At 41.8% G+C, this 18056-nt stretch overlaps 6 protein-coding genes across 6 annotated transcripts; 5 read left to right on the forward strand and 1 right to left on the reverse strand.

Annotated features, from left to right (window-relative positions):
• Positions 1–4119: 4119 nt before the first annotated feature.
• On the forward strand, positions 4120–4545 carry BYT42DRAFT_609369 (uncharacterized protein; the record flags this gene model as incomplete). Its single annotated transcript, XM_051571256.1, has 2 exons — positions 4120–4140; positions 4267–4545. The coding sequence occupies 2 exons, from the start codon at positions 4120–4122 to the stop codon at positions 4543–4545; spliced, it is 300 nt and encodes a 99-aa protein (XP_051428119.1).
• A 777-nt stretch (positions 4546–5322) lies between these two features.
• Positions 5323–6666, forward strand: BYT42DRAFT_551571 (C2H2 type zinc-finger-domain-containing protein). The gene is made up of 5 exons (XM_051566275.1): positions 5323–5520; positions 5585–5664; positions 5727–5793; positions 5872–6295; positions 6363–6666. The coding sequence occupies exons 1-5, from the start codon at positions 5390–5392 to the stop codon at positions 6624–6626; spliced, it is 966 nt and encodes a 321-aa protein (XP_051428120.1). The 5' UTR covers positions 5323–5389; the 3' UTR covers positions 6627–6666.
• A 443-nt stretch (positions 6667–7109) lies between these two features.
• BYT42DRAFT_551574 (non-SMC mitotic condensation complex subunit 1-domain-containing protein) lies at positions 7110–12661 on the forward strand. The gene is made up of 18 exons (XM_051566276.1): positions 7110–7276; positions 7343–7421; positions 7484–7542; positions 7600–7760; positions 7822–7964; positions 8026–8147; positions 8207–8490; positions 8569–8759; positions 8814–9018; positions 9086–9529; positions 9587–9869; positions 9955–10091; positions 10181–10697; positions 10770–10957; positions 11053–11568; positions 11633–11845; positions 11905–12043; positions 12126–12661. Exons 1-18 carry the CDS (start codon positions 7147–7149, stop codon positions 12356–12358), a joined length of 4044 nt encoding a protein of 1347 aa, XP_051428121.1. The 5' UTR covers positions 7110–7146; the 3' UTR covers positions 12359–12661.
• Positions 12662–13534, forward strand: BYT42DRAFT_551580 (uncharacterized protein). The gene is made up of 3 exons (XM_051566277.1): positions 12662–12754; positions 12839–13128; positions 13215–13534. The coding sequence occupies exons 1-2, from the start codon at positions 12713–12715 to the stop codon at positions 13103–13105; spliced, it is 309 nt and encodes a 102-aa protein (XP_051428122.1). The 5' UTR covers positions 12662–12712; the 3' UTR covers positions 13106–13128; positions 13215–13534.
• Positions 13535–14252: 718 nt separating this feature from the next.
• BYT42DRAFT_487035 (WD40-repeat-containing domain protein) lies at positions 14253–17055 on the reverse strand (the record flags this gene model as incomplete). The annotated part of the gene is made up of 12 exons (XM_051563767.1): positions 14253–14367; positions 14439–14703; positions 14793–14961; positions 15041–15234; positions 15304–15438; positions 15501–15640; positions 15707–15826; positions 15891–15994; positions 16083–16291; positions 16368–16610; positions 16676–16754; positions 16819–17055. 12 exons carry the CDS (start codon positions 17053–17055, stop codon positions 14253–14255), a joined length of 2010 nt encoding a protein of 669 aa, XP_051428123.1.
• A 490-nt stretch (positions 17056–17545) lies between these two features.
• On the forward strand, positions 17546–18029 carry BYT42DRAFT_551596 (uncharacterized protein). The gene has a single exon (XM_051566278.1). The coding sequence runs from the start codon at positions 17722–17724 to the stop codon at positions 17938–17940; it is 219 nt and encodes a 72-aa protein (XP_051428124.1). The 5' UTR covers positions 17546–17721; the 3' UTR covers positions 17941–18029.
• The last annotated feature ends 27 nt before the right edge of the window (positions 18030–18056 follow it).

Below are 18056 nucleotides of genomic sequence, written 5' to 3' on the forward strand. Positions count from 1 at the left end.
AAAGACGACGAACATCCGCAACAATCATTGTTAATTTTCGCATAAAAACCTGTCACACTACAAGCACGGGTTCTATGATCGATGCTTTTTTTCTTTCATTCACATCTGTTCTTTTTCTTTTTTTGGCACCCGCTTTCAATATTGGTTTGTTTCTTTTGGGAGTCCATTGACGTTGTTGCCCGTTTGTTCTTCTTTTTCTCTTCCCTTAGCCTTGATTTCTTTTTTTTTGGGGGGGTGGGTGGTTTCTCGTTATCGCATTTCTACCGTTTAAAGTGTAGAACTATCCAAAATTGCATGACCACCGTGTCATATTAGTAATTCATGGAACAATCGCGTGTAATCCAAATGTGAACAGAGATTCGGAATGGACTTCTTGGTTCACGAACAGATATGATAGCTCTGATTTAACAGCACGAGTTTTCAACCTCAAGTTAAAAGCACTTTTAGAGGATTTAACAAAAAGCCATATTTCGTTCTGTTAAGACAAAAGAGTTATTGTCCTGATCGCTAGAACAGGTTTAGGCGCTTTATTTGAAGGAACAATGACTTTACAGCGCTTGTCATGATTTTGTGTCTCACAAATCAATTGAGGGCTGATTCAGGCAACATGTCTTGATATCTTCGGAACAATCTAGACCAAATTCACCACATTGTTGGGGGCAGTTGGCTTTAGCAAGTCCACTGTGTTCGCCAAGCAGATTGGATACATGCCCTCACGACATTCTTGTGGGATCCATCTTGAAGTACCAACGACCCAGTCAGCAAACGATAGATTGAGGAGACCGAAGAGCACAAAGATAATTTGATAATTTGATGGATTCTGTGAACAGAATTTCACTAAAGAATTGAATATTTATTATGGCTTTTTTTTTGATTTTTTCTACACAACCTACTATACAGTATCATAACCGAGTTATCGATCTCGGTCTACTTTTTAATGATAAAAATTATACAATTAAAGTTAAAAATAAAATTAAGGATACCGTTTTATGAAGCTAACAAAATTCGCGCGGAAGTGTTTATTATATGTATAACAACACGGCAGTTATCAATAACATTATCCATAGAAAGGAGAAAGTTCCTTTTGAAATGCCGTCTTATTGCTGAACGGTAATCGTTAATTGATAACACGGACCAGTTAACAATATTATTTTCGACGATGTCTTGAAAAGCTCCAATGCTTGAGTCCCGGTGATCTGTTGGCATATTGCTGAGGGTGACAGGCAAATTCGAGTGCCGGTATCCATTTATAATTCTCTTTTTTTTTATACATCTTTCTTTTGCATAAAGGTATAGTTGAAGTTGAGCTAGATAGTGCTACCACGTTTACAGGTAATATTTATGTCAAAGGAGTCCGTATTACGAAGAACATTGTCTGAAGGATGACGGTGCTGAGTTTTGCTTTTGAATTGATGGCTGGGAATCTTATTGTACCGAATTGCGGCACAGAGGCAGAAATTGCAACCGGAAAACATCCAGAAAAACTGGTGTTATCCCTAAAAGTAAGGTCTAGGTAGCAGACCTGCAGTCTCCTCTTGAATTTCAACGATGCCTATTTTCCAGTGCGATTAACCTTGCTAAGAAGATTCACAAAGCACAAGGACAGACTTGGATGCCGTACAAGTATCAGTATTTTCATCAACCAACTGCACTAAAGGTCATAGTTAAAAAAGAATGTTTATGTTACAGACTTTGAATGAACATTATGCCAAAGACATTATATTGAAGTATATTAGTAAAAAAACCAATTTTTTGGGATCACGGGCTCCACCTAATCTCCAGTAAAATTATTTAGGGTTCTCTATCTATAGAATATCATGAGTTGCATAGGTTTCAAGACATATTTATTGGTCATGTTTGTGAATTGAATTTCCACCCATTAGTTCAAAAGCAAAACTAAGCACCGTCATCTTTCAGTTCGTAATACGGACACCCTTGACATAAATATTACCTGTAAACGTGGTAGCACTATCTAGCTCAACTTCAACTATACCTTTATGCAAAAGAAAGATGTATAAAAAAAAAGAGAATTATAAATGGATACCGGCACTCGAATTTGCCTGTCACCCTCAGCAATATGCCAACAGATCACCGGGACTCAAGCATTGGAGCTTTTCAAGACATCGTCGAAAATAATATTGTTAACTGCCGTGTTGTTATACATACAATAAACACTTCCGCGCGAATTTTGTTAGCTTCATAAAACGGTATCCTTAATTTTATTTTTAACTTTAATTGTATATTTTTTATCATTAAAAAGTAGACCGAGATCGGTAACTCGGTTATGATACTGTATAGTAGGTTGTGTAGAAAAAATCCAAAAAAAAAACCATATAAATATTTAATTCTTTAGTGAAATTCTGTTCACAGAATCTCCATCAAATTATCAAACTATGAAACAAATGTTGTTCTTTATCTTTGTGCTCTTCGGTCTCCTCAATCTATCGTTTGCTGACTGGGTCGGTGGTACTGCTATGGTATGCCCCAAAATCCCACAACAATGTCGTGAGAACATGCGTCCAATCTGCGTGGCGAATACAGCGGACACTGCTAAAGCCGCCTGCCCCCAACAATGTGGTGAATTTGGTCTAGATTGTATCGAAGGTTTCAAGACATGTTGCCTGTGACTACACAAAAATCACGATAAGCGCTTTCAATTATAACTGTTCCATCGAACAAAGCGCCTAAAACTTGTTCTAGCAATCAGGGCAATAAACCTTTTGTCTTAACAAATACAAAATGCTGCTCGTTATGATGGCAGTCCTTTTGCGTAAAGTGGCCTTCATAAATTAAAAAAAATGAAAAAAGCAAACCACTCTGCCTGCGTAGGACGGAGATAGGTCGTTATTTTTTTGGCCCATATGTAAAAAAAGCGAGACCAAATGTTCTTGGGCCCATTATGTCGCGGTTCCATATATACCGTATTACACGTTTCACAAACAAGACCAGCATGGATAGCTTGACTCCTTGTTCTCCATTAGCCTGACGATGTTTCATTTTCTTTTCAGGCTCTTGGAAATTTGGACAAATATTTTCATCGATCATGATGGTTTGTCCATGGGTTCGTTACCCTAACGACCGTCGCGTCAGCATTTTTTCTTTCTCTTCAACGAAGGGAAAGCCACTACAAACTGAGGGCAACAAAAGGAATGAAACCAAAGCATCTTGCAGGAAAGGAGGATCAATAGCTTTACAAGGAAGAGCAAAAGCATTGGTGAAACTGAATAAAAAATAGACGTATAAGGGCTTCTAATTATTACAAGGAGCGATCGACTGCATCGAGATATTCCTACATGGTCCGCATAAGCGAATCCATACTGGCATCTCTTGCCTAGGTAAACCATGTGCAGCATACGCAATTTGCTGTGGCCCTTCTATGATTACATTGTAGGTTGTATTTAGAGGAAACTGGCTGAATGGGTGGTGGCATCAGAGGGCCTTTCGGTTTCCTGCGTTTCGGCTTTTGATGAAGACTGAACATTCGTCGCATCAGAGCATTCTGTATTTGATCCCAACTAATCAAAGAACTTGAGTTTCAATGGATATGAGCAAAGGCAACTGGTCATCATCTGCACTGTCAACACAACATCATGCGCATCCATGCAGCATAGATATTGTGCAATAGATAATGAAATAACAGTATGAGAAAAATATTGAAGGATGCTCCAGCTATTATGAGACCGCTTTTAGTAGTCCAACACAGTTGCATCGTAAACGTATACAGAGGTGTGCATTTTCTTATGTGGATTATAAGCAACTATGAATCCATCGTGTATCTCCGACCTTCAAATAAAAAAGGAAGAGCCTTTTTTCATCATCAGCATAGCAGGGCAGCATATGGCCTTATCTTAAGTCTTGACTGTTTGTAATTGATATGATCACATTACTGTGAGTACCAAATATTCTGAGCTCAATTGTGCATGAATGGGAATGGTGGCAATAAAATCCAGCCAAGAAAGAAAAAATGCAACAAACAATTGGAGTCGCATCCATCGGACCTAGCTTTAGCTTGATATGCTTGCCAAAAGCTAAGTGAATCTGTATCTAGCGGTACATAATGTAAAGAAGAGAAGAGAAGATTCAAATACTTTATATGGTTGTATTATGTTAGGACTCGTCATGGATGTTTTTGCTGGGTTTGTAGGCAATTCTGTTCCTGAACTCTATAATCGTGACGGTTTTTCTAAATGCTGATGCCCATGAAAGGGCGGTTTTTTTTTTTTTTTTTTTTTTGCCTATGAATTGACAGCTTCTTGCCATCAATAGTTTGCCATGCTGAATCGGATAAAACGCAACATTTACCCCGTCCTTGCCGTTATCACACTTCCGGTGGGATACTATGTCGGTATACAGTTAAGAGAAAATGCCGACAAAAAGGCACTATTACAACAAGCCAATGAAGCGCAATTGGAGTACTTGCAAAAGCAACGAATGCAAATGCTGGAAGAAGATAAAGTCGTACGCCAAAAAATAGAACAGTTGAAACAAGAACGCGAAGCAGCGGAAGCGCGGGAAGCTCGAAGAAAGGAATATTTTGGGAAATGAGCAGGTCTCATTGCTATCATATCATCGGTCGGATCTTGGTCCCTAGAGATTGTCATGACAATAGCTAATTTCAACAAGCTAAGAAAATTTTGTATACTCTATGGTTTACCCTACCAAACTCTCACAAAGCATGCAGCCCAGCATACATTAATAAAGGTTTGTTAGCAACGACGCCTTGTCGACGCATATCATTTTTTGATGATGTTCAAACTTTGGATTGGCTGTGAACCTGGTCTTCCGTGCGCGAACTTTATTTCCTGGTTTTTTTTTTATTTTTATTTTATTTTATAGTAGTTTGCATGCGTCAGTTACTCAGTTCTTGATAGACGTGCTGGTTACGATAAAATATGATATTAAACAAGATAAATAGCGGATGCATGTGATATCTATCATTGGCAAACGATCTTTACCGATTTGAACCGGCTATATCGGCAGATAATGGTCCCTACGGGTATATTGTTGGTACAATCGTCAACCACTAAGCCCTAAAACCTGCTTGAGCCTTGTTTTGCATGGAATTTTATTGCTTCTTGAATAAGCAATATAATATCAACTGATTAACTCACGCGAATCGACGACAAGCGAAATGAATATGACGCAGGCAATATTACATTTTTGTATTTGCTCTCCTGTTAAACTGCTCAAAAGGGTCGAAAGAAAAGCGACTATGTCGAGGCAATCGCTTGCCTGCATTGACAAACAGCGACCCCAAATGACTGGTTCAGCGTTTAAGCAGTCACACGACAAGAACAAGAAACTCCGCTGCACCTGTTGATTAAAGCAAGATTTCGACACATCATTCATTTCTTTTTCACTGCAACTTATTATTTTGTCAAGGAAAACAATGTCTCTTGCACCAGCCATCCTTACCCAACAATCCGAACCGCAAAGCCCTCGCAATGCCATGTTTACATGTCTCGCTTGTCATGTTGCATTTCCGACTTCAGATCGGCAACGACAGCACTATCGTACAGAGTAAGTCCTACCTTTAACATCCGTTTCAACGACAAAGGGTTATTGATGTTTTTTCTCGGTCCAGTTGGCATAAGTACAACCTGAAGAGAAAGATTGCTAATCTAACTCCCGTTACTGCGGAGCAATTCGCACAAAAAGTACTCGGTAAGAACCTTTTTTGACAAAGAAGCTGCGATTGCGCAATGGAATGTCTAACACTGGATTAGCGCAACAAGCGAAAGGTAGGGAGGAAGCGGAACGGGCAGGACTGGTATATGAATGCGTTGTTTGCCGGTAAGTGTCCACTTCTCGGATCTGTTTCTGAGCACGTTGGCAGAGCATTAATAAGCATGCGGCCTAAAAAAATAATAGTAAAACCTACTTGTCGGAGAATGCTTTCACCAATCACATCTATTCTCGCAAACACAAGGAAATGGAAGCGAAGGGCGGTTCCCGCGTAGACGCTTTGATCAATCAACATAAACGTGAAGTCCGCATGTTCTCATCCGAAGGCGAATCCGATGCTGAATCTCATGGTGCCTCGGTCTCAGAAGAAGGGACACCCAGAGATCCGTTGGCCTACTGCTTGTTCTGTTCGCAAGTGAATACCGATTTCGAGATGAATCTGGACCATATGGCGAGTGTGCATGGATTCTTTTTACCGGATATAGAGTACTTGGAGGATACCCGTGGCTTGATTGCCTACTTGGTCGAAAAGGTTCAGGATGGTATCTGTATATACTGCAACGGTCGTGGTCGTGAATGGAAGAGCGTTGAAGCGGTTCGATCTCACATGGTAAGTACCTACCCCAACTGTAAGGAAAACAAATATACATGTTGTTGATGCAGACACCACGATTTAGTTGGACAAGGGTCACTGCAAGATGGCTTACGATGAGAGTGAAGATCCTGATGCTTTATTGCGATTTTACGACTTTGGTCCGATCGATTTGGACGACGAGTCCGATACGGCATTCAACGTCAAAGATGCCGAACTGATACTGAACAACGGTGCCCGCTTGGGTCATCGAAACGATCTGAGATATTTTAAACAACGTTTGCGAAAGAATGTATGTACTATGATAGGGTCAGGGCGTGGTATAATCATATACGGAGGGTTAACCTAAAAGCGGGGCATTGATAGACTCTGGCGCATGATGATATCAAAGCAATTGAACAAGAAGCGCATAACGATGATGAGTTGGAAAGTCCGAAAAGTCGCCAACGGAAACAACGACTGGCCATTACAAATGGACGTTATCCCAGCGTTCAGCTCGCTGAAAAACAAGGTATCAAAGAAGCCTCGGTGCGTCAAAACTACGGACATCAAGTGGCTTTCAAACATAATCTTACCAATACGCTCCGTGCACGCAATCAAAATCCAATTTAATTTTATCATGTACATTATCATTGGTTCATTGTAAACATAGCTGTCACCCACTTGTTTAAATATAATACAAATCAAGTCATTTGAGCCTGAGTCATTCGAGAAACGAATATTTTGATGTGTTCTTGATCGCGACTTTTGGGCTCGCGACGCGTGACTGTTAATATGCATCGGTTGCATTGGGGGACTTGAATCGCGTTTGCTCAAACTCGATTTTCTTTTTGACAAATACAATAATAAGTGAACCATTGCGCAGCGTTATGGAGGGACAGTTTATTCTTCATGACGAAATTGTTCGTCTGCAAGATAAGACCACAGCCGAATATTATATTCCCAACGAAATGGCCATAGCGGGTCAAAGTGATCACGAATTAGCTCGGTACCTGAATGGTATGAGTGTTTAGTCCCATGGCTTGCACAACCAATTACCTTTTGACTCAAACCAACCAAATGCAGATATTACCGATAGAATTGAAGTCTCTTCCGATGCCATTGTTGATCCCATTGTTTTTGACAAAATTCGCAGCTTTCTAAAGTAATGTTATGAACGCCCTTGTGGAAAAACCAAAATGCCCTTCTTATTCATTCGCTTTTTAGAAATCTGTCAAGTCTCAATCAACGTATATGCAACCGACTGCTCGATATTCTTCTTTCTGGTACATTTAACTGATATCGTGTTCATGGGCCTTCTCAATTAACACAAAAAACCCTAGCTTTCAAATCCGAAATCAGAACGGCATCGGACGATCTCGACAACAACGAAAAAGATACTTTTGCCGGACATCGTCAACACCTTGAATTGTACAGTTTCTTGATCTATTGGTTTTTGACAGCTGTGGAAGAGAAATCGTCTGGCACCACAACAAAGTCAAAGGTTAGCACCGTTATCATTCACTGCTTTCACCAATATACTCACAACGAAGTCGTCTCATTAGAAAGGGAAACACCGATCGGACGATGCCAATGCAAAAGATTACAGTACACAAAAAGCAAAAGCCTTTGATGCGATTGGGTGGTTACTGGAACTCAAATTGGGCAATATTTGGACATTGACGCCCGAACGCAATACGTTTATCACGTAAGTGATGATTTTCCATCCAGCGAACATGACACCTTTTCCGATAACAGACGACTGTTAGCCTTTTCACAAAACCGGCATACCAAGTGTTTGAGAATCCACACTACGTGAAATCGAGCATCGTGAAAACTCGGGCGTTTAAAATATTAAGCCTTTGCATCAAGAACTACGGGCATCTTTCTGGTATGGATAGATGGATCTCGGCAATCCAAACAGACGATTCAATGCTTATATGTGTGTAGCTTCCCAAACGACCATCATGCAAACTTTGCAGTACTGGGAGCATTCGGCCGAACCCATGGCGGAATTTCTGCAATATCTGGTGAATCAACACGATTATAGACAGTTAGCCGATGAAATTTTACGAGAAATCAGTAACAAGGAGTTCAAGGATACCACAACCAAAGAACTCAAAGATACACCCAATGCCAAGACTTTTGCCATCTTTCTTCAAAAGCTCGCTGAATTGTCGCCAAAAACCATCCTCAAGAATCTCGGTTTACTCATTCATCAGTTGGATAGCGAGGTAAACCTGCTTATCGGTTATATAAGCCTATACCTTTAAAAGAGAGACACTTACCGGTGGATGATTTATTGCTTCTAGTCTTATACCATGCGCATTGCACTCATCGATATTCTCGGCATGCTCATTGTTGATCTCACGGAAAATGGAAACGATTCACCGTCGCAAAAAGATCAAATCAATGGATTCTTTGATATATTGGAAGAGCGCATGTTGGATCCTATCTCCTTTGTACGATCCAAAGTTCTTCAAACCTATCTGCGACTTTTAAAGTAAGGAATGCAAATGAGTCCATGGGTCAGACAGTGGATTGACGGTATGTTTAGTTTGCGCGCCAAATTCCCCAAGCGCCGTCATGCCCTCGGCGTATTGACCATTCGTCATTTGGAGGATAAAAGTAGCTCGGTCAGGAAATACGCAATTCGAACTCTCACCAAATTGATGGCCACTCATCCTTACAGCATGTACGGTGGAGAACTGGACCTAGTGGAATGGGGAAAGCGGTTCCAGAAAATCCAAGAGGAACTGGAGGTACGCTGCTGTCGTTTCGGAGATATCGAATCATAGCTTGATGTCTTGTTTGTATAATCTTGTTTAGAATGTGACACGTCCAGCTCAAGCAGCAGTGGAGGAGGTGGCTGCAAACAACAGCGAAGAAGAAGCTGCTACAAATACCCAAAACACCACGGACAATGACACTGAGACGAATAACCAGAGTACGGAAGACAGTGAAGCTGCTACAGAGGATGTGGAAATGAGCGAAGCATCGCAGAGCGAGCCTATCGCCACGACGGAACCGGAATCCACGACGATCTCAGAACCCGCGACAATCCCAGAGCCAGTGAACATGGTGTCTCCGGAAAAGCTACAACAGCTCAATTTGATGCGTGCTTTTCATGCCGACGCTATCAGATTTATCCAACAAATTCACACCGCTATCCCTACGATATGTCAGATTTTATCCTCCAAATCAAAAGCGGAAGTTATTGAAGCGATGGATTTCCTGGTCACGGCGTATAACTACAAAATCAAAGAAGCTTCGGTAAGTGCACTGCTTGCATTACGAGTCATCTGCCAACTACTGACCAGACCCTGTTAGACTGGCATCAAAAAAATGCTTCATTTGATCTGGACCAAAGATACTAGTGATGAAGGCAAGGGCGTCAAGATGAAGCTTTTGGAATGCTACCGAAATTTGTATCTTGAAATGGATGCCAAGCTGAGCAGCAAAGAAAATATCAATGTCATTGCGAGAAATCTTATTCAGCTCACTTATAACACGACGGTGGCCGAATTAACATCGCTCGAACAAGTGCTCAGTACGCTCATGCCCGATAGTGTCATTTCCGACCAAGTGATCTACAAGCTCTGGAGTGTTTATGGTAAAAAAAAAAAAAAAAAAAAAAAAAAAAGAAAAAAAGAGAACCGTCTAAGATCTTCACGTAAGATATTCATGTCATATTATAGCTTTCAAGGGCAATATTCCCAAAAGTCAGCGAAGAGGAGCCATCATTATTCTCGGCATGTTGGCCAAAGCAAATACCGAAATCATCTCTGGAAAGATTGATCTGTTGCTCCGAGTCGGTTTAGGTCGACTTGGCAAGGTAAAGAATTATAAAATTACGAAGGCTACCACCGTGCTGATAAACTTATTTGTACGTGTTATCCATCATAATGATACCTTTTTTTCCAGGCCGACTTGAGTTTGGCAAAATACTCGTGCATCGCTCTTCAAAGACTGGCAGGCACGAAATCCGAAAAAGTTCGAGGTGTGCATGAAGGTGTACGTCTTCCCATGACCCATCCCATCTTTGCCCGTTTAAAAGATATCATTGAGAGTTCAAGCGATGCTATTGAATGGTTCAGCCTGACGGAGCAAGCGATCAATACAGTATATCTGTTGGGCGAACATCCCGATACACTGTGCGCGGAAATTATCAAAACCATGTCAGTGAAAGTGTTTGGTTTGGCCGAAACGGAAAATTCGCAACAGACCGAGGAAGGACTGCCCAACAGTGATACACAGATGGACATCGATTACAACATGAGTCTCTCACAGCAAGCGTTACCGTATCCACACCACCCAACGCATCGAAGTTCTTTTGAACTCAGTCAGTTGATCTTTATTGTGGGCCACGTGGCTCTGAAGCAGATTGTGTATCTCGAGATCGTCGAAGCTGTGTGTAAACGGAAAAAGAGCGCGAAAGAAGGTAAGTCGTCGTGGCGAGAGTCATGAGGGTCGCGTGCGATTGTCTGACAATGCAACTCTTGGCTATGTTTAGATAATGAACAACGCCAGACAGCTGGTCAAGAAGACGAGTTGGAGCAAGTTGGAGGCACGGCTGAAGACGATATTGTGGATGCCATGACGCACATCCGTGAACGAGAAATTCTTTTTGGTCCCAATTCCTTACTAGCTCGTTACGGCCCTCTACTCACGGAAATTTGTTCTTATAACAAAGTGTATACGGTAAGCAAGACAGAGGCATGCTGCAGGGCTGATCCACGGATTCACTGATCCACTGATCCACTGATCCGCTGATCCTTATTCACTTTTATTGACAGGATCGTGTGCTTCAAATGACGGCAACGTTGGCCCTTGCCAAATTCATGTGTGTCAGTTCCGATTTCTGTGAAAAGAACCTTCGGTTGTTATTCACCATCCTGGAAAAATCCAAAAATGCTACTATCCGTAGCAATATTGTGATTGCACTGGGTGATATGGCGGTCTGTTTCAACACGCTCCTGGATGAGAATATCACGTTCCTTTACAACCGTCTGGGGGACAAGGAGACGGTAGTGAAGAAAAATGCGGTCATGGTTCTGACGCATTTAATCCTCAATGGCATGGTCAAAGTCAAGGGACAAATTAGCGAAATGGCCAAGTGTCTTGAAGACCCCGATCAACGTATTGCGGATTTGGCCAAGCTGTTCTTCACCGAACTGGCGACAAAGGATAACGCCATTTACAACAATTTACCGGATATGATCAGTAACCTTACCACGGGTGCTAACCGAGTGGAAGAAGAGAGCTTCCACAAAATTATGAAATTTATCTTTTCCTTTGACTTCGCCGAAAAGGTAAAACTAATTACTTTACTATTTGTCGAACCGCTCAGTGATATTGACAATCACGATTTTGCAGGAAAAGCAAGCTGAAAACGTGGTGGACAAGCTGTGTCAGCGATTTCAAAACACCGACGACGAACGTACATGGCGCGATATTGCTTTTTGTCTGTCATTGCTTCCTTTCAAATCCGAGCGCAGTTACAGGAAACTGCTGGAGTCACTTCCAATGTATCAAGATAAACTTCATGTAGAATCGGTGCATAAAAGTTTCCTGGAAATCGTTGCCAAGGTATGGTTGCTGTTGAATCATGAAAGGATTGGCATGGATAATTGATTATCTGCATCTAGGGCCGCGCTCAAAAGCTTCAGAAACCGGAATTGAAGAGCGTCATTGATGAACTGGAACAAAAACTTGAAAAACAAAGCGAAGCACAGGAACAAAATGAGACCACCACCCAACCCCGTAAAGCATCATCTTCCAAACGAGGTAACACCATGGATTCCCAATGACTCGATGATTTTATTTGCTGATTTGTCGACTTTTTCTTTTTTATTTTTTTTGTTATCAGTTTTGCGAAGTTCAAGGAGCAAGAAACAAACCAATGTGAGTACACCAAAAACGCCAACGCGGCGACGCAAGCGTGCTTTACCTGATACCGATGATGAATCGGAGGACGATCAAGATATGCCAGATTTGGACAACGACGAAACAGAAGATGATGATGATGATGATATTGAGGAAGATGATGATTTGGTAGAGGATGCCACCGCAGATCCGGTCGACGGGAGCGTGGAGGAATAATATCAATAGCCATAAACTGTGTCAACGATGCATAACAGGAACCTTGTAAATAATTGAAACTATAACAATAATAATAACCGGAAAAAGACATCAGTATTTATAATCTGGATACTAAGCAAAATTCTTACGGCGAAGGAAAAACCAGTAATTAACTCGTGTCTTTTTTTTTCCATCCATGATGTCTGGGTTTGATGTAATAGAGAACAATATGCAGCCAGGCATTGGCGGAGTTTTGTAGATACTCCGCCCTGTGTGACTTTCACTATTGGACCTTTTTTCTATCGATCTGCTGGTTTTGCGATGGGGGATCCTCGCTTCGTTCTCTCTGAAACCACAGCACCGACTTTTTGTACCATGCATGACAATAAGCTTTTTAATTCCTCCGATGATAAAACCGTAAGAGAGATTTCTTCCAAAAGTTGGCGACCAAAGAAGCCTTGAAATATATTCCAAACTAATGATAGATTATGGTCGTATCAGTCTTCGCTCATTCTCTATGATGCGAGTGGGGATGATATTAGATGCTTGTTTCGTAAAGCCCAGGCAAAAAGGAACACGCTTGAATCGCCATACTGTAGGGATAATTGCACGACAGACATTGCTCCGTATCAGTTACTGCACCGACCTGCAGGTTCCTCTACTGCTCGTAGATTTTTGGGCCAGTTGTTTAGTGTCATGTTCTCTCACGAAGATCGATATTTCAACAACGACAGAACTGAACTAAGCAAGGATATATTTCCGGCCTGAAACGCGTTTACAATTTTCATACCGTAAGCAGTATATGCTCATGAGATGAAAAAGAATGTTATGCTCATCTTCAATTTTTTTTTTTGTTTTGTTTTCGACACTCAAACAGAACGACATCCATCTTACAAATTGATTATTCAGTGTTGTGTTCTATTTTTTTTCATCAACCGTGGCTGGGTTACGGTTTTGTTGCAGGATCAAAAGCAATCAAGTGGTATCGATTTTTCATGGCTGAGTTTCAAGGTGGCAACGTGTAGCACGACGCATGCAAGTTATCGCACAAGTTGCACAGAATGAAGAATTAGTCCGACACTCACTCCATCAGAGCAATACTGTATAATATGAAGAAATCTTAAATTTAGAGGCATTTTCAACCGGTCAGGTGCCTGACAACATCTATAAAAATTAAGGGGTTACTTTTAAATTCTCCCAATATGGTAAAAATGACGCTAACACTCTGGCGACCAAACATCCAAACTCAGGTTTTGGAAACATGCTTGCATGTTCTCGCTATTATTAGATGCGCCTCTATTTTTTTTTTTTTTTTTTGTTTTGTTTGGTTTGGTGTTACGCTTTTGGCTTTCGGTGCCATAAAAAGAAGCATTGTTCAGATCGAGCAAATGCGACTGCTGCCGAGGCATTCTGAATTGTTGCATGACAAGCGTTCATCGATGCTATCTCGCACGCATGTATACGGTGATATTGAACTAAGAATGGCTCGGTGACATCTCATGCATAACGTCAGCTGGTTCAATAATCAATTGGAGCACATGTGTTATGATGCAATGAGTCCCATACCGTAGAGAACAGATAATTTCAAGCAATTTGTTTCAGTGATCGTCTGACACCGTCCGCATCATATGAATGCGGGAAAAACAAGAATTCTGCCTTTGAACAAGTTTACTGCATTAAAAGGGTTCCTCCAGCGCTTCACGCCGTTGTGCAAGCTTGAACAGCGGGCTTAATGAAGGGGATTTCGCCTACTATTGTGTATAGCTTAGGACAAAGGTTCAACCGCAAAACCGAGCAAGCAAAGACGCGCGCAGTGGGCATGAGAGAAATGAACAATACTTTTTTGGTCACTTATTGATCGAGGGTGCTGTGTCCTCTTCACTTTACATATGCTATGCAAAAGGTACAGAGCCTATTATTTATTTTTAGGAGGACAGAATGCACCAGCGACTATACAAAGATTTCGATTGGTAAACTGGGCGTCGTAGATGGGTGTATATTTCGTTGGAAAGACGGCCAAATGCTCCCGACTAGGCAGCGTATAAGTAAATTGAACTTGACATAGTATGATTGAATATACATAATAATGAAAGAACATTACCTTTCCGTCACTGCCTTTTTCTGCTTGTCAAGGTCATAATCCATTCGCATGCGTTTGGTATCGGATCCAGAAATCAAAGGCGTCGCTGTATCCATCGAGTCTTCATTCACATCCCACATTCTCACCGTGCAATCGGCACCACTGGAAACCAACACATTATTGTCCGCACTAAACGCAACAGAATAGATAAAGTCGGTATGTCCCGTCATGCATTTCAATCGTTTCCCTGAACTCAGATCCCAAACAATGATGGATTTATCTTCGCCTATATTGACGCAGCATCATTTTTGTTTTTAGATATTTTTCGTATGGACTGCATCGATGAATCATTCCTGCTTTGGAAAAAGTCCTTACCTGCAGATGCCATCCACTTCCCGTTGGGAGATACAGCTACAGTCTTTACACCGCCAGTATGACCTGTGAATACACGAACACAAGCACCCGTTTGCACATCCCACATGCGAACTGTGCGATCGCTGGATCCTGTGACCAAATACTTGGAATTTGGATGAAATTTCACCGTCTAATAAAAAAAAATATTAGTATCACCAATCCCACATCATCCTTCTTTTCTTTTTTCTTGTGAGGATCAAATAACTTACATCAACATCAGACAGATGGCCAGCAAATACTCGGAGGGACGTGATGTGATCACAACTCCATAATCTTGCTGTACGATCATGCGAAGCTGTAGCGAAATAAAAGCCAAAAGGCCCGAAATCCACATCCCACACCGGATGATTGTGTCCCTTGTAAATCACCAAGTTGGAAAACGTCTGAGTACTCCATAACCGCGCTAGCATACAGATTCATGATGAGATTCAACGTCAACAGGCGCAGCACACCACGTAATATGTATACATACCTGTTTTATCTTCGGAACACGAAACGAGGTATTTATTGTCAGGGCTGAAACTTACGCCATAGACAGGACCGGAATGACCGACCAGTCTTTTGTAGTCTGAGCCGTGACGTTCCTTTTGTCGGTTGAGATCGGCATCTTTGCAAAAAGATGAATATCAATACACGGCAACCGTCATCATCCGACACACCAGCACTTACAATCATTCACATGAGCCGGGTTGATTGCATTGCGCAGTGCTCGCAATTTCTCTCCCTTTAGACTCCAAATTTTGATGAAGGATTCAGAAAATCCACCCGCAACAAGACTTGCATCCTTGGATACGGTAACACAATTCAAACTACATGCGAATGTCAGTCAACACATGAAAATCTGCCATCACCCACCCCTTTTTTCCACTACTCACTTGTCATGGGTGTTGTGAAATGTATAGCAGCATATACTTGGTAAAGAGGAAGGACCGAGCGGAATACGTTTTGCTACATCTTCCAGGGAATCGATTTCCGCTTGAAGATCGGTGCCTTTGCTGTTATTTGCTATGAATGAGCTGATATCCCATGGCTCTGCTCATGTTTTTCTGGTTGACTTACTAAGGTGGTAAGGGAATGTCGCCAAAGGCCGGTCGCTCTACTGATGAATCTTGCTTCAGCTTTTTGTATGTACTTAGTAATGGTAAATAGTCGCTTTGGAATGGCTACATTTGAGACAATACAACACGGTCAGTGATTCATGTTCCACTTTCCAATAACAGATAAAAAGAAAAATCATCATCATCATCCTACCTGGTCCGCCATCTCATCCTTCCTTGCGTTATCTTTATCTTTTAATGCTTGCTCGAGTTCTTCCTTGAATGAGGGATCGGGTTGTGGTTGGCCAAGTTGAACAGGTTGTTGATTGAATGCTTCAATTTGCTGTGATTCATGACCGGTGATACCGATTACATCGTCTGTCTCCAATCCGCCCGCGGAGTTCAGGAGTTTGCCATGCACGACTAAAAAAATTGACCATGATTAAGCTACGCTTGAACCCAAAAACCCATCCAGCTAATAAAGGAACCAAAAGCTTACCTTGTATATTAAGGTACTGGTTAACAATCCGCAGTAAAAGCATAAACTTATTATCTTGAAGATAGTTGAGAAACAGTTCAAACGGTACGCTCGACATGCGCAAGTTGTATTTGTTGCTACGATAAATTTGGGCTAATTCGTTTTCGCGTACGTGTTGCGCGTCGGTGACGGTGGCAAGTCTATTCAGATCGGGAGTATGTAATTCGACATGGTCGCCCTTGTAAGTCTCCATGAACTTTTTGGCTAATACATTTCGGGTTACATCCGAGATAGTCATTTTACAGTCTCCATCAAGTTTAATGGCATACCTTCTTTCGACAAGTTTTTGCTGACGAGATCCAGATAAGCATGCACAAAGATCGGGAAAAGAACGGATCGCAATTCCGGCTAATTTTTTCCAGATGGTATGAGCGGGCTGCTTCTTACGAAATGGCGGTGGCCCTGAACTTACTTTATACCAATCCAGGGAATTCTCGATCCACTCTCGAAGACTTTTGTAACTAACATCGTATGCTTCAGGATCGTCAATTTCCTCGTTAGTTTTGGAAGATTCTGGTTCTGGTTCTTCAGCTGGTTCCTCTATAGGCTCAGGCTCCAATTCTTTCAAGAATATTCGTTCCGTTGCCTTGTAACCTTTCTTCTGTAAATAGGACAATACAATTTTATCCAAATCGGATGGGGATGGCATGTTAAGAATAGACGCTTGTTGCTGTTGTGAAGAATTAGGGTCCGCATTGGGACCAGAAGGCCCAGGAGCAGCTACGTTTGGCGGTGCAGGCGAATTGGACATGGCATTCAATCGGTGAGCAGTGAAAGGAACGCGAAAGCGAGCTGTCTCCAGCGCCCTTTTTTGGCAGTGACGTCACATCCATTTATGCGGTGGCTTGTCCACAAAAGCAATAGCAGCTTTTTCCGCTGCCTACTCGTTCTGTATATCAAAGTTGCACCTCAATTAGGAGCCTAATAAGACGTGCATTTGGCGGTGCAAAAAAAGGGCCATCTTATGTCTCTTGTTAGAAACCGTGTGAATAAGTCGCCTTAAAAATGGTGTAGATGACAGCTTTGTCGCTTCAACACTGCACACACAGCATTTTAATAAAATGTAGCAATCCAAAAACAAAGCCAATATTTTACATAATACATAAGATTTATTACATGATCTTAAAGCTAGGCTTGAACGTATCATTTGAAAGGAATGGAAACCATGCAACAGAACTTGGTTCCTGCAAAAGAGCCATTCAAATTTCGGTGAAAGCTATTGAATTGTAGCTCCGCCGGAACCGCTCGGGGTTCCGAGCGCAGCACAAGGCAGGACATCTGGCTGGTGATCGTTTGCTCTTCCTCTTTACCCGAAATGGTGAGTAAATCTTATAATTTGAGACAAGAGAATGGATGTAGAGATAAGAATAGGATGGGAGGGATTGATATTACAGATATCGATGATTGGGTGAACGGATGGATGGATGGATGGATATCGAACGGCCTTTTTTTTTCTATTACCTGGAAATGGTGGCGATCATACAAAAGTAAGATGAGCATAATGCTAATGGATATTTTTGGGGGAATCGTATAGCCTACCAGACTTCACCATAACCGTAAGAAGCGTGGTCACGTCTCGGCCGGTCACGGTCGTGTTGGCAAGCACAGAAAGCATCCTGGTGGTCGCGGTCTTGCTGGTGGTCAGCACCA

The sequence above is a fragment of the Radiomyces spectabilis genome (genome assembly GCF_025331425.1).
Source record: "Radiomyces spectabilis strain NRRL 2753 chromosome Unknown BYT42scaffold_1, whole genome shotgun sequence".
Taxonomy (NCBI): Eukaryota; Fungi; Mucoromycota; class Mucoromycetes; order Mucorales; family Radiomycetaceae; genus Radiomyces; species Radiomyces spectabilis.